Source organism: Bos javanicus, chromosome 10 (assembly GCF_032452875.1).
Source record: "Bos javanicus breed banteng chromosome 10, ARS-OSU_banteng_1.0, whole genome shotgun sequence".
Lineage (NCBI taxonomy): Eukaryota > Metazoa > Chordata > Mammalia > Artiodactyla > Bovidae > Bos > Bos javanicus.
The window spans coordinates 58,078,555-58,096,777 of record NC_083877.1 but is presented as its reverse complement, the minus strand read 5'-3'; the positions used below and the strand labels follow the sequence as shown (position 1 = coordinate 58,096,777).

Genomic DNA, 18,223 nt, shown 5'->3' with positions numbered 1-18,223 from the left:
CTCTCCAGTATTCTTGCCTGGAGAATTCCATGGACAGAGGCATTTGGAGGGCTACAGTCCATAGGGTCGCAAAGAGTTGGACACGACTGAAACAAGTTAGCACACACGCACACCGTTGGGACTTACCTCGGTCATCTCAGGCAATTTTGTGGTCGTTTCTCCACCAATCTTTCTGTTTTCTGTATTTTAGCAACTCTTCAAGATAACAGCCCTCTGTTTTTGTTTTCTTGCACAGTAGGAGTTCCAGCCACTTAAAAATTATACCTTTTCTTTATGACAGCGGGAAACTTTGGGAATAGAGGGAACAAACAGGTGCACGTGTGCCATCTACTGTCTTAATCTGGGAGTCTTTAGTGATTGTGCCACTCTGAGTGGTGATTTTGTTCCAAAAGTTATCTTTGAAAAATCCTGATTTACAGATGACCTGAAATAATATGACTAAATTAGTAATGCCCAAATGCTAGTCAATGATAAAAATCTTTATCCATTCATAGTAAAAGGAGAAAAATGAAATAATTCTGAGATTAATCCTTTCTACATTATTTTCCCTAATGTTAAAATGCCTTTTCTCAAAAAAATTAACAATGATAACAGATGGTTGTGGGTTTTTTAATGTCCTTACCTAATAAAACAAAGTTGTTAATTCTATGTCAGTGTCTTTTTAGGGGGGCTTCCTTAGTGACTCAGTGGTAAAGAACTCACCTGCCAATGCAGGAGACTCAGGTTCAATCCCTGGGTTGGGAAGCTCCCCTGGAGAAGGAAATGGCCACCCAGTCCAGTATTCTTGCCTGGAAAATCCCATGGACAGAGGAACATGGAGGGCTACAGTCCATGGGGTCAAAAATAGTTGGACACAACTTAGCAACTAAACAACAACAATCTTTTTTTTTTTTAATTTTGCAAGTATGTGGAATTTATAAATCTGAGCTGCTGAACCGAACTATTTTTATTGCATTTTTAAATTATTATCTTTGTTACTTGAAGGTATGATTTAACTAAGGTTTTCTTTAAGTACTGTAAAAAAATATTTAATGTGGTGGCGAGAAGTTTGGTAAATAAATCTTTAGAAACCCTAAAGGTTATTTCTTTTTCACATCATAAGGCCTTTGCAGATATGCTAAAAGTAAACAAGACCTTGAAAAGTCTAAACATAGAATCCAATTTCATCACTGGTGCTGGGATCCTGGCTCTTGTAGAAGCACTGAAGGAAAATGACACGTTGATTGAGATCAAGATCGACAACCAGGTGAGTTAACTCACAGGGTACATGTGAAAGGGAGGAGTACCATAATGAGGGAGTTAAAAGACAAAGTTCTGTGAAAAAGTTTAATTTGATATTCTGGCTTCCTGGTAATTAGGACAGCTTCTGGCCTGTGGAGGGTGAGTGGGAGAACGTTTTAATAATTAAACAATGTCTAGTGGGGCAGCCTGGGACAGAAAGAGCCAGCCCTGGGCTGGTCAGGCACCGAAGGAAAGAGAGGAGACTGGCAGAGGTGTTGACAACAGCTTTGTTCGGCCTTTGTCATCCTTGCCTGTTAGTAGGAACCTTGGCGCAGTCCTGCTCCAGTCTTGCTATTGCCTCTTACTGGGACTACGGAAAAAAGGCAGAGTAGCCACACCCAGAAACAGCCTCCCTGCCCTGGGTTGGAGGCTGTCAGAGCCAGGCAGCAATCCCAGGCTCCTCCTGTCTGGTGCTGACCATAGAGCCTATTTAAAGGAGTTGGGATTCTCGAAGACAGCCTGGTTTAGAGTGACAGGCCACACCCACAGTGTGATCACAGTCTCAGCTCTGCTGCAGCACTTCTTGGGGTCCCGGCAGCCAAAGCAAGCTGCTTTTCCCTGGAGACACCCCCTCCTGTACACTGAAGACCTCTTTTCCCAGCCTCAGCCTACAAAGTCTCTGGAGTTGCTCTACCGGCTTCAGCTGGCTCCTGCCTGCAAGCAACAACTCTCTGTTCTCAGCATGATGTCGTGCCCTGTCCCTTTGGCTGCAGAGATGTGTCTGCCATGGGATTCAGGAAATCTGAAAGGTCTAGACACAATATAGTTGGAATAAAGAACCCTGGAATGGACCAGAAAGAGCGAACAAGGAGACTAGTGCACCAAGCATCCCCTCTGTGGGGTGATGGGAAGGGCAGGGGGGGAGTGTCCTCTGCATTTCTGGGAAAATCCCTGGTCTAGACCCCACCCGAAACTATCACCTAAGCTTGGAAAGCCACGGAAGACCCATGAATAGCTCTTCTCTCCTTTATTTGGCTCCAGGACACATGGGCTGTTTCAGTGCTATATGAGTACATCCCAAATATTTCTTGAAACATACTTGTACTAAAAATTATTCATTGTCTAGTTGAAATTCAAATTTAATTTGAATTAATTAATTAGAGGTAGGTTAATCTATTCCTAGACTCCTCCTGAGGCTTGTTGCCAGGGGAGCAGGGGAGCCCCACCAGGAGACAGGCGCCCTTTCAGTCTCACCCTCCCCAGAGGGCTGCATCATCAAAACAGCTTTCCTGTGCAGAGATGTGGAGTGAGTCCTCAGGAATGTGCACATGTGGCCGTACCCGCTGAGGAAGCTCACTCCTTGTATCCTGATGTGTGTCCAGCTGCTAGGCAATTAAGAGAAAATCATGAAGGGGTGGAGAGTAGGAAGACAAGCAAGAGGGAAATAGGAAGGGAGTAAAAAGGAGTGATGGTTCAGGGATGTGTATCAAATAGACTAGTATCAGGAAGAAGTTAAGAGGACTCCTGGTAAATGTTTCCAGGAGAGCTAAGACAGAAGTGGATACCTTGTTCCAAAGCAGGTTTAACTTTCTGTGTTGGTTTAGGCCATTGTGAAACCCCTCATCTGAAATAATGTCCCAGATACTGTTTCTAGTTCCTCTTAAGATATTTAATACTACTTAGTTAGGGTTGCCAGATAAAATATAGTTAAATTGGAATTTCAGATAAACAAGAGTTTTTAATACAAGTGTGTCCCATGAAATATTTGGGATGTACTCATACTGAAAAATTGTTATTTTATGAAATTCAAATTTAACCACGTGTCCTGTATTTTTATTTGCTAAATCTAGAAACTTTATACCTAGTAAATGAGCTGAAATCCTGAAAATTTAGAGTAGAGTACCTTTTAAGAATGCATGTGGGGGTTTCCCTAGTGGCTCAGTGGTAAAGAATCTGTCTGACAATGCAGGAGACACGGGTTCGATCCCTAGTCCAAGAAGAGCCCACTTGCCACGGAAAAACTAAGCCCATGTGCCACAGCTACTGACCCTGTGCTCTGGAGCCCATGAGCCACAACTACTGAGGCCATGTGCCACAGCTGCTGAAGCCTACACACTCTAGAGCCACTCTAGAGTGCTCCACGAGAGAAGCCACTGCAATGAGAAGCCTGTGGACCACAATAGAGAATAGCCCCTCTCCACTCACCACAGAATTGGAGAAGGAAATGGCAACCCACTCCAGTGTTCTTGCCTGGAGAATCCCAGGGATGGCAGAGCCTGGTGGGCTGCCGTCTATGGGGTCACACAGAGTCGGACATGACTGAAGTGACTTAGCAGCAGCAGCAGCACTCACCACAGAGTAGAGAAAAGCTCACCACTAGAGAAAAGCCCACATCAACAAAGACCCAGCACAGCCAGAATAAATAAATAAATAAAAGGTTTTTTTTTAAATGCATATGAAGAAGACCCTGACATACAATGTCCAAACTTGCACTGAAGCATCAACCTCCACCTCCTCCTTAGTCAGCTCAGAAGGGATTTGTGTCCTTTTTCAACTTTCATTTCCTAATTTGCCTCTGAAATGGGTTCTCTTCACTTGTGACAAGAGGATTAAGTTCTTGTCTGGAAAAATTATTTGCTTTATTTCCAGAAGGAGGAAATTCAGAGTCAAAACCTGTCTTCCATCCAAATTTTATTGTTGACTCACAGTGTTCTTGCCTGGAGAATCCCAGGGACAGGGGAGCCTGGTGGGCTGCCGTCTATGGGGTCGCACAAGTTGGACACGACTGAAGCGATTTAGCAGCGGCGGCAGCATAGACTGTTAGAAGCAGACCTCAGTTTCCTTATCTGTATGATGAAGGGTCTGAAATAAAATAATTTCTAAGACAGTGTCTCAGGCAGGAGCAGCAGCTGAGACCAATTTAGCACCATTGCAGCAGGCACCTCCACCAAAGCTAAGGCCTGCAGAAAATCCTGCACTGGGGTGGCTGCCGTGGCTAGGCTCCAGGTAAACAAGCTGTGATTGAATCAGGTGCCCCTGTGAGAAGAACAATCAGTGATGCGTATTAGTGAAACAGATGGGTAACTGCTGAATAAATCTGCGTAGAGAAAAGTGGTCACTTCAAAAAAGGTGATCTGAAGAACCGTATGCTTAAATTTTGTTTCTTTTTCTTTGTATTTAGTGACTTAAAAAAAGAGAAATATATCCAAATTATAAGAAATTTTGGTGCCCATTTATTGCCCTAGGTTTATATAACACAAGACATCTCAAAAAAGAAAAACAAAAAAAAAAAGACTCAGGCTGAGAAAGATGCTCTATGCTGTATTACTTCCTCACCTTCTTTTATATGCCCTTTTCCCAATATAATTGTCTTCAGATCTTATGTCCTTTATATACACCATCGCATGCCCAACCTGTGTGTTACCCAAATCTAGGACTCCAGATGCCTAAGCTTTGTGAAAGGAAAGAGAGGGACTTTATGTCACCCTCCTTGGTCAGCTACCTCCACCCTTAGCACCTGTGCCGTACCCTGGGCACATAAGTCGTAACTACGGCAGCCCTGACCTAGGTCTCAACTCCTAGTCCAGTCCTGCTTTTCCAAAGTGTGGGTTTCCCTGGTGGCTCAGATGGTAAATAACCCACCTGTATAATGCAGGAGACCTGGGTCTTCGACCCCTGGGTTGGGAAGATCCCCTGGAGGAGGGCATGGCAACCGGCTCCAGTATTCTTGCCCAGAGAATCCCATGGACAGAGGAGCCTGGTGGGCTACAGTTCATGGCGTCGTGTCATGAGCTAAAGTTGCTCATGAAGTGTTGAGGTCAGTATCTCTAACATTTTTGCTGCCTCTCCCTCCCATAACCTTACATTGCCGATTGCTGAGCACACTAATCTCTATGTTGTGGATATCCAGAATTGTTATTGTCTGACTGGAAGTATCACATTTTGTTCTTTTCTTGAGGAAAAACTCGTTTGATAAGTTGCTGGATGAAAAAGAGGAGCAGAGTTAATCCTTAGAACTTGCCTAGGACATAGAAATTCCTTCACCAACTTTTCTTCCTCATGTACTCAGTACTTAAATTTTCCAAATTTAAAAGGTATATATATTAAAATATATGTTTCAATATAGTATTATATTTAAAAGGTATTATAATAATATATAATTTAATGTATTTAACTGATATGTAATTTAATACATTTAATCAAAATTGCATGAGTCAGGCACAGACATAGTCTTGGCAGAACTATAGGGTCCAGAAACACAGCCTAGTACACCTGAGAGTTTTGCAGCAAGGTAGCATTTTAACTCAGTAGGGGAACAAATTGAGTAAAAGATGGTGGGACTACTCACTAGCATTTTAAAAAAATTTTATCGGAGTATAGTTGATTTACAATGTGACTCTCCAGCATTTTGGAACAAAATGACATTGGGGCTATATCTTAATCATTCTGCTAAAATTCATTCCAGGTAAAATGAAGATTTAAATATTAAAATATATGAAATCATAAAACAAATGAAAGAAACCAGAAGTGGAGAGGTTTCCTCAGCATGACATAGAATCTCAGAGACACGAATTTGACCATATGAAAATGAAAAATGGTCTTGTAATCAAAAGGAAAGTCAAAAGACAAACTGAGCAAAATTTTTTCATCATTTTTGACAAAAAGCTAATTTCCTAATGTATAAATTTTAAAAACAGGAACCACAAGCTGGGAGAAAAATATACAAATGACAGGTTGGTAATTTCCAAAGAAATACAAATGCATAAGAAAATTAATTGTTCTTAGTCATAATTTGAGAAGTGCAAGTTAAAGCAATTAAATATAAGTGAAATACATTCTTACCCCTTGGATTGAAGAAGATGAAAAAGATTCATAATATTCCATGTTGGCTAGAGTAGGGAAAACTAACTTTCTGACCCTATCAGCAGGAGTACAAATTGTCATAACCTTTGAGGGTAAGTCAATCATTTATCAACATTTGAAAAGTGCTTCCTCTTGGAGCCAACTATCATGCACCCTGCAGGCACACTGGCAGAAATGCCCCAGGACATATTGGTACTTTGTGTACAAGGGAAGTTCACCACAGCCTTGTTTGGGACTGTAAGAATGGAAAGCAGTGTAAGTCAGTAGGATGTAGCTAAATCAAATATGATCACTTACTACAATGGAATGCTATGCCGTTGTTCACAAGGATGAGGAAAACATATATTTACCTACATGAAATGATGTTCTTAATGTTAAATGAAAAATAAAAAACCCTAGAATAATATGCTGAAAGTGAAAGTCGCTCAGTCGAGTCTGACTCTTTGTGGGTCGCCTGCCAGGTTCCTCTGTCCGTGGAATTCTCTAGGCCAGAATACTCGGGTGGGTAGCCATTCAGCCATTCCTTTCTCCAGGGGAATCTTCCCAACCCAGGGACTGAACCCAGGTCTCCCACACTGAAGGCGGATTCTTTACCATCTGAGCCAACAGGGAAACCCGGAATAATATTCTAGTGTAATCCATTTATATGAAGAAAACATAGACATTACATGTGATTACACGGACATGAATGCACAGAAAATGTTTCGAAGACTACATGCCAAACTGACTTTCTTCATGGGAATTGGGAGTCTGGAGGAAGGGAGCTTTTTATTTTATATACTTTTTTGTCTTTTCTTTGTAGTTTTTAAAAAAAATTAATGATAGACTATGGAAAAAATGTACTATGTTCCTTAAATTTATCTGTGGATTCCTATATTTACATGCCCCCATTTTAAACCCTACTATTGTTCTGTTTCTCAAAAAACAAGCAAAAGCAAAAATACTCTTTCCACCACTTAAAAAAACAGAGAATTTTCTGTAGCCCAATAACCCATTTAGTGTTTGATAATTCACCTGGCCATGGTTCAAACCACACTAATAAAACCTCTTGAGAATCTTCTACTGAGACTCTGTTCTGAGAGAATGGCCACCCATCTAGTTGATGATCTTCAGATATCTTTGGATATGGATCCCAGAATAGAAGATTTTGTAACTGGATTGATTGCTATAAGACTGTCACTATAAAAAAAAAAAAAATCATTTGTTTAAACAACAGATACTGGGGTAAAGTGGAAACACCACGTGTTAATTTTGCTTTAATTTTATATCTGGAATTGTCATTTCTTTTGTAAATAATTTGCCTAGTCTTTTCAATTTAACATGCCAGCAGATTCAGCTGCCTGTTGGATTTTGCTTTTAAACAAGGAACAGGTGTATGAGAGAAAATATCTCAAGTGACTTTGTTTCAAATTGAGACTTTTGCCTTTTTGTCCGACAAATAGCTGTACATCTTTCCATGCATAGTTAATGTGAGTAACTATTTCCTCTTCTTTCTTGGCCATCTTCTGTTTGTGTCCACATCTGCAATCAGAGACAGCAGTTGGGAACAGCCGTGGAGATGGAAATTGCCCAGATGCTGGAGGAGAATTCCAGGATCCTCAAGTTTGGATATCAGTTTACCAAGCAAGGACCACGAACAAGAGTGGCAGCTGCCATCACAAAGAACAACGACCTGGGTAATGCAGGCATAATATGTGCTGTTAGTAATTACAAGAGCAGGATGACCATTCATTTCTCCACTTCAGATATAACATCTCACAGATAGATAACCATTCCACTGGCCTTTGGTGTCAGCCCTTCATCAGAAGTATATTATTACATGGTCATAGGAATCCACATTATCTTTACAGTGTTTACGTTTTATCGTGGCATTCTTTCAAGAGAAAATTTTTTTCCCAAGCAGCCTTTGATTTTTACTTGGTTTCCTTTGTATATTTATTTCTCCTTTACTTACTTCTTATGTGTAATCATCCTCTGTTGTTAATCTACACCGGAAAGTGGACACAGTGACATGGAAATTCCCAGTTCATTTATGTTTGACTCCTGTGTTTTTGTACTTGTGTTTAAGTATGGTTATGTCTGATACCTTGGTGATTTACATGTGAAATGACCTAGTAGAGCTATGTTTTTTAACGGTTAAACTCAGAAGTAGCTTTTTCAGTTAGTCCCTCTTTTATCTTTCCTGCTACCCACTCTTTTGTGACTTATGTTAGAATGAGATGGGGAATGTCCTGGTCAACCACAGTGAAAAAGAATGGCACCGATTGGGAAAGCTTGATCTGGGGACATCCTAGCCACCTGAAACAGTGTAGAAAAAGACCATCCAGGTACCAGCAGTCCACTTGGCAAGTAGCCTGCCAATAACAGGCTTCAGTCCTCAATAGAGGTACGGGGCAGAATGCCAGGCCTTAGAGAAACTGGACAAGGTGTCCCACCAAGTACATTGCTGACCTTGGGGAGGGTTCAGATGGTAGACAAAGTGGAAGCTAAGGGTTAGAACTGTCAGAGGCAGGTAAACGTTAGTGTGCAGGTCCCTGCCCACACATGCTTACCCTCAGCCCTGAAGCCCAGCCAAGGTGCAGTGAATGGCACCCAGAGGGTGGCTGGGCATACGGCGGTGCTCACCTCCGAGGTGCAAAGGGTGAGGCGCAGTGGGCAGCAAACGGGAATGCTTAGAGCAGCAGTCAGAAGATACCTGGGAAAACACGAAGGTCCTCCTCGGAACAAAGAAAAATAGGCAAAACTGGAGGTTTAGAGGAAATGGAGAGGCGATCCTGAGCCCAAGAGCAGCAATCATGGGAATAGCTTTTGTCAGATTTTCTGCATCTGAGGCAGGAGCAGTCTGGATTATGTAAAGTGAGGAGATGAGATAGGGCACAGCCCAAGGCACTTTTTTTTTTTTTTGCCAAATCCAGAAAGATTAGAGCAGTCCTCTTCCTGCCCACCAGAGGAGCCTGCAGGTAGGGATGTGAAAGGGGAAAGAAGGTTGTAGAAGTTGGGAAAGGCAGTCAGGCTAGCTCCTTTGTTACTAAGTACCAGATTACAGGGGGCTTCCCAGGTGGCTCAGTGGGTCAAGAATCTGCCTATGACACAGGAGATGTGGGTTCAATCCCTGGGTTGAAAAGATCCCCTGGAAGAAGGCATGGCAATCCAATCCAATATTCTTGCCTGGAGAATCCCATGGACAGAGGAGACTGGAGGAACCTGGCGGGCTACAGTCCACAGAGTTGCAAAGAGGCTGAAGTGACTTGAGCACTCACACACTCACACTGGATTAAATGAACCTTAATCTCTGAGTTTGCTGACACCTGAATAACACCCTCCTTGTTGTTGTTGTTTTGCTCAGTTGTATCCGATTCTTTGCGACCCCATGGACTGTAGCCTGCCAGGCTCCTCTGTCCATGGAATTCTCCAGGCAAGAATATTGGAGTGGGTAGCCATTCCCTTCTTCAGCACGCCTTCCTTGGAGGTTGCTATTTTGAAGTTTCCATTTAAAACAGGTTTAGAAACTTTAAACTTCTGTTTGCAGCTCTTCCTGGTCTACAACTCAAAATCAGAATTGTGAATGTATAATCCTAGGGAATTAGTTTTAGCCAGTTGGTGACTGAGTTTCACAGAAGCTGAGAAGATGTGCTATGGATAAGTAAACAGGAGAGGTTCACCGTCTCATGGGTTTGTTTCAGATTTCTACTCCGTTGAAATTGGAAAGGTCTAAGATTCAAGTTCCCAACTATCAGATATAGCTTTATTTAAATGTAAATTCCACAAAGCACTGGGCTATTCGATCATTTCCATGTGTTGCCATGGATAATTATTGAATAACTGTCCTCAAGCGTGTGGGATTGCTATTCTGTGTGATTATTGTTGTTTGTCTGAAATTTAAGGAATATTCCCTCTCCTTCATTTTGTCTTTTCAAACCTTTTTTTCTTTCTCATCTAGTTCGTAAAAAGCGAGTTGAAGGAGACAGAAGGTAAACTTCCACAAAAAGAGGCGAAATTTCCCCACGGCAGCAATTTAAAAACAGAAGCTCTTCTCCTTCTTCACTGGGACCATTTTATCAAAGGTTGTTCATTTCCATTAGCCAAGCAACTAATAATTTAACTGTTATTCTTTTTTAGTGCTACATATTTGTCTTGGATTTTTTAACATATGCAACTGCTTTATTTGTCCCTGGACACCTCTGGCGACTTGCACCACTGGATTTATGCAGATCTTAGTCGTGACAGCAATCAAAAATGATTTAACCATTTTCATATTGGGTTATCTTGCTTTCTTATGTGAACTTTTTTTTTAACCGTTGAAAGGAACTTAATATATAAATGTGTTTGTAACTGTGATTAAGATAGAGGCCTACCTCTGTTTACATGCTTAGCTTTGAGTTAGGCTAAATACAACAGAAGTGTTCTCCTGACCACATAAGAAGTTAGTATTGCCAATCTTTCACTGAGTGAGAAAATGTGACCAGCTTGGCACAAATTCTCCCTTAGTTCCAGAAAAGTCACTAAATGCAAATGCCCTGCTGGTTGAAGATCAGTGGTGTCATCCTCATAAAAAGAAGACAGCATTATGATACATAAACACAGCTTTAGCAAATAAGTATGAAATATTTATTCACCCACAAATATAGCTTTAAGCCAGACTCATGCATAGCAAAATGAATTAGCTACTTTTACTGATTATTCCACATACATTCGGTCTTTAACATCACTCTATGGATAACATTTTATAAAACTGTTTTAAAGTTTTCCAGCCATGATGGGAAATTTTTAAATTATAAGAGGAAAGCTTTTCAAATAGTACATTCTAAGTAAAACAGTAATAATTGCACTTCAAGGTTATCTGTTACACACGATTACATTATTTTGGCAGATTTTAGAAGCATTTATTGCTTTGTCTTTAGGGCAACAAGATCACAGGATGAGATATGAACGTTCAAGATAATTATGTAGATTTTGTTCACATGGCATGATCCATCCAGACATTTGCAAACATCAGGAAAAAATGTGAATTATTATTTATCCAGAGTTTGTCATCTCAAGGACAAAGCCTGTGAAAGTACAACTTCGATGACTGGCTGATAGATGCTTGAATCTTTTTTCCAGCAGCCAACAGTGTCATGTTAAGCTAAGGACATTTGCGACTGCAGCCTCTGGCACCAGCTCTTTGATTACTGTCAGTGCCTAAGGCTAGAATTAATGGCCCTCTGACATTGCCTTAGGCCCCTCTCCCTCTTCCCCCTCCTTTCCTTCCAGTTCTTTCTCTTTCTTCTCTGTAATCCTGAGCCTTGTAAAGGTAGTGTCCTTTGTCTTGATGACACCTGGAGCTAAAGGAGTTGCTGACTCAGGCAGAGGAATTCACTAAGTAATTGAGTGTTCCTGAGTTGCTTGATAGCAATAAAATAAATAAATGGGAAAACAACTCATACATAATTCTAGTTAGTTTATAAAAGGCACAGAAACTGGAGAGAAAGTCCTTTCTTTAGGTTTTTTTGGGTTTTTCTGTAATATCTTTTCAACCAACTTTTTTGACCTTTAAACGAACTTTTTGACCAACCCAATAAAATTAGATATTTACTTGTAAGTGTCCACATCTCTAGCTCTAAAATCTTTTGAAAAAAGAAAAAGAAAAAAACAAAATAAAATCCTTTAAGATGTAAGAATATTTTATTATACTTTTTGAGGGAATAATGAGCAGAGCATATTGAATTTTGGAAATCGCAAAGATTCTTTAGTTTTCTGCTAGATTTCCCTATCTATTAAAAAAAAAAGTAGTAACTACTATTTGATTTTTTTTTCTTTCCCTTTAGGTGTGGTATGTTGGAGCCAACTCATACAGGTTTCACCATTATTAAATTATCAAGAATTTTGAAAACTGGTTGCTAAGCACAACCATTATTAAAAATTAAATGGCATGCACTTACAATTAAATAATTATATATAAAAAAGTAATACTCAAAAATACATTTTGCCATTTTCGTACTCTTGAGATTATTTGCACCTATTGTGTTTTTGGCACACATTTTTTTTGGCAGAAATACTATATCGTGGTATGCTATTATACATCTCTCCCCAACTCGCTAGTTCTTCCCAACTAAGAAGTTCCATACTTCTTGTTGGTAGTTTGAAATTGATCATGGCATGGAAATTGATAAATGTTATAAATCAAGACTTTCCCCTATCTCACCTGTCCCCAGGTTGCTGGTTCATGCATCTACCATCAGCATAGCACTGGGTAAAATGTATACAGTTTTTCTTCTTTTTTTTTTGTTTTTTGTATACATGTTTTGGTTACCATGTTGCCAAAGGGAAGAACATTTCTGTTTCTCAGTTGTCTTTCTCCTTTCCCTTCAGATTTGTTGCAAATATATTCAAGTGCAGAGTCCCTGACATGCCCCACTAAGTAAGGCTTTTTCCTTTCTGCTCTCATTTACTCTCTTTCTTGCTTTCTCCCCTAAGAAATCTTGGATCCTACACAGAGTATTCCCTGCAGCCCCAAGATACTGTTGTCCCGGGGCTAAAGGCAAACCCTGGCAGGAAGAAGGAAAAAGGTCAGGACTTGATGGTGACTGTGCTGCAGTTGTTGATAGTATTAAAGCAAAATAATGGGATATTGTCAAAACTTAGCACTGTTTTTAGCTTACAAAATAGTTAGGTCAAATGTATATAGAATCTATTAAATCAAATATTTATTACTAATCAACTTATCATTACCTGTGTTTTTGAAGTAGCTTTAAAGGTGGCATTTCCATGAGTATTCACTTAACTATTAGAAGATAAACTTAAATTTAGAGGGCCTATATATCATTTAATTAACCTAGAACTTCATTTCCCCATCTCTGCAGTATATGTAAGTAGAAGTTCCTTCGTGATCCTGAGCATGGTTATCCCTTACCATCCATCATGGTGGAGCATAATGTATATACAATATCTTTATGCATATGCATTTTGTCAAATATTATGTCAAGATATTTGGCAGCATCTGGACAATTGATTGAAGGGAGGTCATCTTTCCCCAGACCACCTCCTTTCCCCTGTTAGACTTGTACAGGCCCACCCTAAGTGTAAAATCATTCACCTGGACTTACAGGCTCCTGTCACCAACACCCATCCCAGCATATGTGGAAGATAACTTTTTGGAGATATTCTGGAAGTCTAGAGAGATCATGTCATTAGTCCAGCACATCTCCCCATCTGCCAGAAGTGTGTAATGAAAGCTGCTTTATCCTCATCAGCACGATTAAATTCCTGCCTTTCATCTTAGTAGGGCATAATGTAAATAAATGTCATGTGAGTGTGTGTGTGTTGCCAAATATCTACCTGGGTATTTGGCTGCATCTGGACCACTGATTGAAGGGAGATACTCTCTCCCCAGCCCCATTTCCCTTGTTCTTTTTAGAGCTGCTTTAGGCCCAGGTTAAATATGAAATCACTCCCTAGAAATTGCAGCTTAGGTCACCAACCACCAAATTTCGTAGCATTATGGAAGATAACTCTTAGGGAAGCTTGGAAATCATTTCATTGTTCCAGTACCAAGTCTCTCCATATGCCTAAAGTGTATGAGTGAAAGTGTTTTCATCTCCATCAACATGCTTAGGCCCCTTCCTTCGATTTTTGTAGGATATATTGTATATAAATATTTTGTACATTAAAGATTGCCAAATACTATAAAGGAGGTATTTGGCCAAAGCTGGACTCCTGAGTGAAGGGAGATGCTGTCTCCCAGCTCCTCTCCCCTCTCCTCTGTCAGAGTTGATGCGGGCCTAGGTTAGGTAGAGAATCGCTAACCTGAAGGGGCTCGTGCAACTCACCCATCTTAAAGCACGCACTTCATCTTACAATACAAGCCCATCTCCATTTAAAAACTCACAAAGCATCCCAATGCCTATACTCCTCAAAACAATTTCCGTAAGGGAAGCCTGGCACATCAAATCAAAAGAACGGCTGCTTCCCTTCCAGACAGAAATGTGGCCCCTGGCAGGGCACCAGCATTAAGGAAACCAGTGTGTTCTGAATAACTGCCATGAGAACATTTCAGTCAATCCTGAAACCGATTTAAGCATCAACATGCTTTAAGTGTAAGATAGCCCTCTAAAAGTTCCAAGAGTTTGAGGATATTTTCCTTTTTTGTGGTCATGATGTACTTAGCCCTCTTCTAGGCACTGTGAAGGAGACAGGAAGTGTAAGACTATTATAATTTGACCTGTGCTTCTGGGTTTTGGGGTAGAGTGCTCTTTTGGAAAGTAGATACCATTTTTTAGCTCAAGTATTGATTGCATATGTAAAAACTAGCAGGGAGCTGTGAACACTGGGTTCTGTGCTGTGTTACCTATCCCCAGGAGAACTATTTCTGGAGTTGGGTTTGAAATCATGATTCTGTAGCTTCCTTCTTCTCTTCCACTAATGAAGCAATGATAGCTATATTCATTGTAATGAACAGAGAACTAAGAAATATTTTAGCTTTGCCTTCCAGTAACAGTAACAATTTCCCCTTATTGCTCCTAATTTAAAACATCCCTGCCACTCACTGTGCCATCCTCAATACTCAAGGATGGAGACACATGCAAAGAAAAGGTGTGCGAATTCTTGGGAGCATCAGGCGTGCCCTCTGGATGAAAATCACATCATCAGGCCCCTGGTAACAAGCTGGAGAGAGAAAAGGACCCAGAATTTCAAGGATGTAGTCACTGTTCTTGCTCCCAACTCTAGGTCAGATCAAATTTTGTTTTGTGGTTCAGGAGTTTAGTAGTGTGGAGGGGCTAGGTGCTGTGGAGAAGGTAGATGGAAATTAATGTTTTTCCCTTGCCTAAGGGTAGAAGTAAGCTCTGCTCAGCTTACCTCTTTCTCCTCTGCCCGTAACAGCTATGATTAAACATTCAGAAGATGGATGGAGGAGGAGTGGCAAGGTTTGAATTTATAACCTGCCTGTTCTAGGAAGGTTGTACACATATCAGAGGTTATCCCAGTTCTGTGATGCATCGTTGACCTGGAGGAGGGTGAAGGAGACTAGACTTTTCTCTGACATCTTCCATGGTAGTCATTCTGAGCACATTGGCTCTGCTAGTTGGTATGGTGGAAGGGCACCATACTAACAGATTTGGAGACTGACTCCTAATCCCATCACCAACACTTAGCAGGTATATGATCATGGGCAATTCATTCAATTGCCTGACAATTATAGACTATATAGGGGGAAGAGCACTGGATTTGGAGTCAAGACACTTGACACTTGGCTCCATACTTTCTTAGCTGGGAGACTATGGGGCAAGTCACTCAGTCTCTCAAACCTAAGGTTCTTCAGTTATACTATAATGGGAATAACCTTCACTAACTACCTCACAGAGTTGTGGTGAGAATATATCAGCTATTGGGATGAAAACACGATACTGGAAAGGGCTATACAAAAGTGGGAGATCATTTTTTATTATCGATTCACTACTGTTTTCCACTGCCTCTTGAATCTGTTTTCTTCTAAGCAACAACTACATCTTTCACATCTTTTTGAATACGGGGAATTGAAGCGTGGGTATGATGTCGGGGACTGGAGTTATTTTAGTTTCAACATAGAAGTCGGAGAAGTAGTAGATAGGTGCTGTGGGTGTTAGACATACCAGTGAAGTGTGTATGTGGGGGGGTGGCGCATTTTCCTGGGCCATTTTGACAGCACCCTGGGATATGGTCAGGACCCTTGCAGAGAGCCTAAGGCTGGACACAGGGGGAGACAAACAGTAATTAAGAACTGAGGGGAGGGTCTGGAGCACCGCTGCTCTCCAGTGAGCTCTGTCACTACTCAGGGGGTGGGTTCGGCTAAGGCTTGAGGTGTGATTGGAGGCCTAGAAAAGAAGACTGTCGTTAGGGCCCCAGCAGCTGTGTAACAGGCTTGAGCCCTAATAACAAAGGGGAGAAACTATCACTTGTGAGGTCAGCTCTCCCAGGCATCAGCTGCTTTGTTATCACCAGCAACCTTAGCCCTGATCAGTATTATTTTCTGCTAAGATATTGAAACATAGCCTCAAGGGACTTTCATAAGCACTGGGAGGCAGGGACTGTCTCATGAATCTTTGCATCTTCAGTAGCATCTAGTAAGGTGCCTTGTACATAATAGGTGCTTAATAAATGTTGCTTGAATCGAAATGTCCTCCAGCCCCGCAAGAATCATGCTCCATTTGCCACCATGTGATACTTTTGGAAAATAAAACTGATTTCGATGTCAGCTCTGTGTGGCTTCCCTAGTGGCTCAGGCGGTAAAGAACCTGCCTGCAAAGCAGGAGACCTGGGTTTGATCCCTGGGTTGGGAAGATCCCCTGAGAAGGGAATGGCTGCCCATTCCATTATTCTTGCCTGAAGAATTCCATGGACAGAGGAGCCTGGTGGGGCTATAGTCCATGGGGTCACAAAGAGTGAGACAATTGAGCAACTAACACTCTCACTTTTTTCACTATGTCTGACTTTGGGCGGGTCTTTCATCTAATCTTCATTTCCTTTGTAAAATGAGTGAGTGGATTAGATGCTGTCTAAGGTCCCTTCCAGCTCCCAAATGTTACAATCCTGTGGTTCTCAATGTTTCTGTCACCTGTGAACGTGGGTGCTCTATGCCTCCCTTGTGGCTCCTTCTCTCCTCCGTAGGCTTTGTTCAGAGGAAGGGGTCTGAACATTCCACAGAGCTATTTCTTCCTCTTCAGTGGTTTTTACTGTCTTCAGAATAGTTCTAGAGAAGCAGCCTTTTCAAAAAGGACATTTTAAAATATATTTTCTCCTCAAAATTAGTAGCAAAAGAAAGAAGGAAATGTAAAGAAACTGAGCATAGTAAACATGGCATGTTTTTCATAGATTTTTATTTAAAGACGGAGAGAGTCTGAGCACATATCGACTGAATAATAGAAGCCAATCACACAGTACACTGTGCGACTGAGAGAAGCTTGTCCAGGATTAACACTTTCCCATGGATAATCTAAATGTGGATAGATAAGAATTGGCCATATGGTGAGATGGATAGAAGGTGTACTTTTAAAGGACATTTTATTTTAGTACCAAATTTTGCCAGTGACAATCTTTAGTTAAGAAAGAAATTCTTCAGAACTAAAATTCTCATCTCTGCCACTTTGCTTTTTAAAAAACCCCATTATATTCATGGAATAATATTTATATTTTAATTAAAACTTTATCTTAATTCTGTTTCATCTATTTAAAGAAAACAAGAGCATTTTTCATTGCATTAAAAAATGTAAAATACTTGCATGCCACCAGTGTGTAATGCTTTCCCAGTTCAGATGCTTGTAATATGTGACTTGATGTGTCCCTGTATTATTTTGAAGAGAACAAAGGAAATAATACTTTGTAAGCTGTTTAAACTTATAATGGCAATATTTATTTGGCTAAGTGGTTATTGGAAAATGCACATAGTTTCGTTTTTCACTTTGAAACTTTCCAAAGGTAGATATTGATTATATTCATTAGGGAATTGAAAACTAATTTGCCTTTTAAATGTGAAATTGAACATTTTGTGGGAAATGTGTGAAAAAGCAAAATGTATGAAGCGTGAAGTACTTTTCCCATGATAATTAATAAGGATCCCAGGTGGCATAAATAGATGCAGTGTTTGACTCTTTGGAATTTGCCAGCCTGATCTAACGCTAAGGTAAATGTATACTGTTTTAATTAATCACTATCTTTCTGCTTTTAGAGATAATAATGTATTCATTTGTGTCTGGAATGAAATTTCCAAGTGAAAATGTACAGAACACTAGGAATTAATAAACTTTTCTTTTTAAAAATGAAAGCAAGGACTGATTTAATCTGGATAATTTTAAGACATCTGGTCTTTTTAAAATAAATGATTGGCACCGTGTTCTCATATTAGAAAAGTACATTTGCTAGAAAGGACCTTAGAGTGTCCCTATTATGAAGAAGATAAGAAGTAGACAGACAACCAGAAGTAGCCAGAGGAGAAACAAGACGTTATTATCAAAATGAAAATACACACACACATACAACATTCAGCTAAACAGTTCACATTTGTTACAATAAATGGGAACAAGAATACAGGTAACTCAAAGAGGTTTTAAGTGTTTTACCTTGAATTTTTTATATTAATTTTGGAATTGCTTTCTTTGTAAACTAGGCTGGAATTCAAAACAGGGAA

General features: G+C 40.4%; 1 protein-coding gene across 1 annotated transcript in view; it reads left to right on the top strand.

Annotated features, from left to right (window-relative positions):
* TMOD2 (tropomodulin 2) overlaps positions 1–17,860 on the top strand; it is a 56,697-nt gene extending 38,837 nt beyond the window's left edge. The window contains exons 8-10 of the mRNA XM_061428759.1: positions 1,103–1,246; positions 7,616–7,760; positions 10,025–17,860. Coding sequence (XP_061284743.1) covers positions 1,103–1,246; positions 7,616–7,760; positions 10,025–10,059 — 324 coding nt within the window. The 3' untranslated portion in view covers positions 10,060–17,860. The remainder of the gene's footprint in view (positions 1–1,102; positions 1,247–7,615; positions 7,761–10,024) is intronic.
* Positions 17,861–18,223: the final 363 nt, after the last annotated feature.